The 6,000-nt window shown below is 40.1% G+C and overlaps 1 protein-coding gene across 1 annotated transcript in view; it reads left to right on the forward strand.

The window, feature by feature from the left end:
- The window catches only part of SAMM50 (SAMM50 sorting and assembly machinery component), a 1,314,985-nt gene extending 1,312,006 nt beyond the window's left edge, over positions 1-2,979 (forward strand). The window contains exon 15 of the mRNA XM_044088615.1: positions 2,812-2,979. Coding sequence (XP_043944550.1) covers positions 2,812-2,857 — 46 coding nt within the window. The 3' untranslated portion in view covers positions 2,858-2,979. The remainder of the gene's footprint in view (positions 1-2,811) is intronic.
- Positions 2,980-6,000: the final 3,021 nt, after the last annotated feature.

Raw genomic sequence — 6,000 nt, forward strand, 5'->3', positions numbered from 1 at the left:
AGTAACCACTCTCACAGGGGCAGGCAGGCTGCTCAATGTTTATCACTGCCACTGATGAACACAGAGACTTCCCTTTAGCCCAAGCAAATAATGGCCTCCAAGAAACTTACAAACAGTTCAGAACAGCAAATCTGTAACTGAACTTTTTTAAATCTCAGTTTAGAGACTACCTTCCATACCACAGATTGATATCAGCGTACAGGGAAAGGGATAAGGGAGTTCTAAGTGAAAGACTTGCGCTGGTAGAGTTTTTAGTTTAATTTAAAACAGAAACTACTGTGAAAAGATGATAATAAGTAGAGCGAGTAAAATATTGCATGATAACTATAAGAATCAGTCAGAGTATGTTGGAAAACTTTGGGAAGAGTGACTGGAAGAACAGTTTTACAAGGGAGCAATGAGATGACATATGTATGGCTCCCAGTTATGCAGCAAGGTCCAGAAGGTTTAGAATTTTTGATTGGAAGTGTTCACATAGGCATTTTTGTACCCCAAGCAAACTTCATATAATTTTTTTCTCAGGTGGATAGCAAATATTGGAGGTGTGATGGGGAAGAAAGTGGTAGCTGGAAACTTGTTTTTTTTTTGTGAGTGTAATGAGCTAGCAAATTTTTAAAATCCCCTACCAAATAATCTTATCAAAATTACTGGAGGATCAAATGGCTGTAACTAAGGAAATGATTCTTTTAAGCTGAAACACAGGATTGCTTAAACACAGTAAGGCCTTGTTAAGTTTAATTCTATTGGCTCCAGGCACTAGGTGAGCTGCCTGCAGGTGACTGTATACCTCTAAAGTAAAATGAAATGGGTCTATATGACGCTAGATCTGACAGGTTATTAAACCTGTATGACCATATGTCGCTTTGAGTTTGGATTACTGTGCTTCTTATAAACATGTAAGGAAAAACTAAATCAGACTTTGGCATGGAGTGTCTCGCTCAAAATTATCTGGACTGTAGCCATACAGTAAACGAAAGGTTAATCTTTTTTAAAATATTAGTACCCAAGTTAAAAAAAATAAAAACACTTGGCTGCCTCACTAACTCACCCTTCTAGGGAATAAATAGAAACATATATGCGTGTTTTTTGAGCCACCCAGGAGACTGAAAATTCAGATGGAGATTTTGGCTAGAAGCAAGTCAGAGTGGTATGCAATTTCTTGACATGGTTCTGTAATTACTGGCAAATAAGCTGAACACGTTTTCATTATAGTTAAGCCCATGTGCAATTAGAAGGTGTCTGAAGTGGGCTTTTAAGTTATTTCCAGTAGCTGAGTTCCTGAGGTAAAGGGTCAGGTAGTTGTAATATTACCAGTCTTACCATGACATTTGTTTAGAAGTATGGGGATGCTTGCAGCATTCTCATCTGAAGCTACTCGTGTTGGAATTTCCACTTATTTATGAGGTATATTTGAGAGTAAAACTAAGGCATTTCAAGATTTGCAGATTGTAGGTTGACCTTTGATTTTCTTGTTAGGGGGCCAGAGTTCTCACTTTTCAGGAGGCATGGTCATTTCACCTTGAAGCTATGGAACACTCTGACTTCTAACAGTATTGTTTCAGTAGTACACAATAGCTGGCACAAATATTGGCCATCTGGTGCTTAAATTGACTCACTTTTGAACCTATGATTGATAAATGATGCTTAATTGTCTTGTGAGGTCACATTAAAGCATGTTCTATCTCTCACATCTGTGCTTGTATTAGAGTTGTAATTTCTCCTCAAGAAGGTTCTTGTAGAGGTTTATGGAATATGGCCAGGTTGAACTCTTGGCTTTCAGATGGAGACTATATGCTGTTCTCCTTAACAAATGTCATGCATCACATCAGAACGGTGTAATTTTAGATAATCCACTATTTGCTTTCATGGTGTCTTTCGCTGTAGGTACTAAACTAGCCAAGCCAGTGTTGGCATTCTTCCCCTGATTCCCTCATCAGCTAGCCCAGATCTCTGCTACCTGCCCACTACTGGCCCTGTTTTAGGGAGAGGTTGAGAAAGCTTACTGATGTTTGTATATGGGGGAACAAGTCCTCTCAAAATCATTTCACAGATGAAATGAGTTTGTCAATTCCTGTCTGTAGTACAAAACTACATCACTAGGACATGGAAACATTTTCTCCTCCCTCCACCAACATTTTGGAATATACTTTCTACTTGTAAGGTTATATTTCTGTAACTGACCAGATCATACTTAAATAGGACAGTTTTTGGCTATTATGGCAGCTCTGGCAAGATGTCTCCATATGCAGATTTTTCTTCGGAAATATCATCACTTTAATAATTTGAGATTTTTGTAAGGAAATTTTCTTTTGTGCTGTTTCTATTTCCAGTTCATTTTAATTTATGTATAGCTATATTTCATCTGTGCCTTCTACTGAAACTCATGTTTTACATGTATGTGTTTTACAGTTCCCCTTTCTGTCCTGCCCAGATGTCCCTTTTTCATTTTGTACAGTGTTTCCTTCTTATTGTGCCACATTGTTAGATCAGCAGTTGTGGAATCATGTCATGTGATGAAGCTTTCTATTTTAAATGAAGGTCTACACTGTGCCATACAGAAGAGAATTTCAGAGAACTGAAGTAATAGCAGTTTTCACTGTAACCCCCGAGAAAGCTTTGATCTCTCAAAACTCTGGGCGCAGTCAGTTGGTAATAGTATTTTTTACTGATTGTATATGCTTGCTTAACATTACCAGCAGTGTACATTTAATTTAAGAAATTGACCCCAGTGTATGTTTTAAAGTTAATAAACAGTGCTTGTCTGTTGTAGTATTGTTTCAGGTTTTCTGACTGCTTTTCTTTTTATTCTAGGATATGTGATGGAGTTCAGTTTGGTGCTGGTATAAGGTTCCTGTAAGAAAGAAGTCACCATAAATTATACCTGATGATAATACAAATAGTCACAGAATGTTTTGCTGTAATGAACATCACACATTGTCTTTCTAAAGTTGTTTATTAAAATATTGTAATAAAATATAAGAGATGCATGGTAGACTTTTTTTTAATTACCACATTGTCACAGTTTTTACCCTAAAATACAGATGGTACTGCTGCATATTTCAGAATGCATACAAGGTTTTCCACTTTCTGCTGCTCTCCTTATTGAAGGGTCACTGGTTCTTTACCCTTTTTTGTATTCTTCTGACCATTTTCTGTGTGAGGAGTGATTTTTTTTTTTTCAGAAAGTGAACCTTGCACTTGGGAGATAACTCCTTGAGTGGCCTGTGTACCCTATTTGATGCATATGAAATGGTGTGAAGCAGGATGGCTGCAAATTTTGAAGCAGCGTGCTCGGAAATATTTCTGGATGAAAAAAAAGCCGATTAAGTACTCTCCATGTTTACCAGGCTTAACTGTGGATGCTAACTCATTGAAAAATGATTTAGCTTCAGTAATTTGCAAGGTATAGTTAGTAAGCATATGTTAGGGCATGAAAATGTGGGGTTTGCCGTTAAAGATGTGTACATATTGGGAGCAGAAAACATTTCCATCATTTCTGTCTCTGCAGCCCATACAGCGGGAGTATTGACCGATTTCAGCTTTATTTTATATATTATACTTTGCTGACTGAATTGGCTTCTACAGAGCAAAAGGCCATTTACAGAGGCTACCCAAGAAGAAGACTTCATTGATGAGCAACATATAATTTGCATAAAACAAAACATTCAAGAATCTGCAAACTATACATAGAAATAACTGATTTAACATCAGAGCTACAGATTGTCAGGGTCACTGATTGGGTTCATCCTTTCCACCACTTAACAGTTCTACACATTTTTTCAGTAGCTCCTTAGCATTCATACTAGTGCAGAGCAGTGGTGTAGTTCTGACCACAGTCAGCAGATATACAGATCAGCTACTTAGCAGTTTACATTAAAGGTGAAGTAAACATGCTAACAGAAGCCCATTCAGTTTACAGCTGATATAGAGGATTTCCAAGTTATGTCTGGTTAGGATATTCCCAAAATAGGGTACGTCAGGGTGGGCCTGTTTGCTATTTTGGAAGTTATGATTGTGCAACATGGCTCGTGGAAGATGGCAGTGGATTAGTCTCCATTCTTATCAGTGGAGATTCCATTGAGCCAAGGGCTGGACCAGTGGTAACCAAAAAGAAAAAAAGTAACTATGCATTCTGAAAAAGTCACTTGCACATATGTAGATTTAGAAGTCACATTTACATACATGTAAAAGTCCCATTCTCTCACATCACAACAGTCACTGCACATGCATTTTTTACGCCGATTAGTTTATTAAACTGTACGGAAAATATTAGTTTCAAATTAAACATTATTGTATTGTAATACTAGTAGGAGTGTTGATCGCTCTTGAAGACAAAAGGTAATCCATTGATTTTATTTTTTTATTTTGTTTTTATCATAGGATCATATGAAGTTACTAGGCTACTGGCCCTGTGGCCTTTATAAGCCTAGTCAAGGGTTTAGCCCATGTTTAGACAAGTCAGCACCCGATGCCCCTGTCTAGCAGGGACATGGGTGGAATCCCAGGGATGTATTTTCTGTTTTCCATCCAGTTATCCAGGTTCCGCTTAAAAAGGGTTAAAGAGGTACTCTGCTTGACGTGGAGAGGGAGTCTATTCCACAAATGGTGGAGTCTCTGGGACATAAGTCTGTCCTGGCAACAAGTCCTATTGATGTCACAGACCAGGTTGAGCCTGTGCATGCCATTTACTGAAGTGGAGCTTGACTTGTGGATGTGCAGCAGTCCCATCAAGGCAGGGTCTGAGATCACCTTGTATGCCAGACAGAGATCACCTCTGAGGAGTCTGTATGAAACTGAGCAGAGGGATAGGGCTTTTAGCCTGTGTGTGGTAGATTTTTGAGGTCCTGGATCCTCCTGGTGAGGAACCTCTATGGTGTCCAGCTGCTGCATGTGCTTTGCGAAGTACATGCCAAAAGGGGCATTGTGCTAAATAATGGGCCTTACAAGGGAAGAGTACTGGGATGTTATGACCTCCTTATCCCTGGATGTATCTCATGAGGTGGGCCATGTAGAAAGCTTTCCATACAACGGAAGCAACATGGTGGTCAAAAGTCAGGTTGCTATCAACCTGGGTGCCCAAATCCCTCATAACTGGCTACGTGCTTAGGACGTTGTTATTAATGTGATAATTTGTGGGGATATCACTCCCCCAAAGGGGGGGGGTGATGATGCATTTTTGGTATTCAGATTGAGGCCATGTTCCTGGCACCAGTCATTTGTTTGGGTGAGACCCTCTTGGAGGATGTCTACATCACTAGGGGAAATGACAGCACCCAGCTTGCAGTCATCTGCAAACTTGGTCAGCCATTGCCCACTGGTTTTGGCCTGTACCTCAGAAAAGTATATCCCAAATAACGGAGGCCCCTGGAGTCATATGTTCATAGGTTTATACTAGGCTATCTGCCCTAAGGCATTTATAAGCCTAGCCCAGAGTTTTGTGGCTTACGCCACCCCTTATGTTAAAAAATACTGTGCCCATTAGTTTGTTGTGCCTCTGTCCAGCAGTGACACAGAGATGATTCCCGGGGTAAACCTACGATCTCCCATCCACCGGTCAAGATTTCTCTTGAACAGAGCCAGCGAGGTGCTCTGCCTCACATGGACCGGGATTTTATTCCACAACATAGGGAGTCTCTGGGTGACAAATCTATCCCTCCAGCATGTCCTATTTATATCCGTGCTAAGGTTTAACTCGCTTGCTGTAGTGGATCTGGTAGATTTGGATTTTTTGAGGTGGAGAATGTCCATTAATTCCGGGTTGGACACGGCCTTGTATGTCAGGCACAGGTCACCTCTGAGCAGATGGTATGCGACTGAATAGAGCTGGAGTTTCTTCACTCTGGCAGCATATCACAGATTTTGGAGTCCCTTTATCCTTTTGGTGAGGAACTTTTGGGGTCTCTCCAATTGCTGCAGGTGTCGGGTGAGATACATCCCGAATGGGGCATTGTACTCGATCATTGGTCTGATAAATGAAGAGTACAGGGGAACAATGACCTC

The sequence above is a fragment of the Protopterus annectens genome, chromosome 11.part0 (assembly GCF_019279795.1).
Source record: "Protopterus annectens isolate FY-2018-M chromosome 11.part0, PAN1.0, whole genome shotgun sequence".
Classification (NCBI taxonomy): domain Eukaryota; kingdom Metazoa; phylum Chordata; order Ceratodontiformes; family Protopteridae; genus Protopterus; species Protopterus annectens.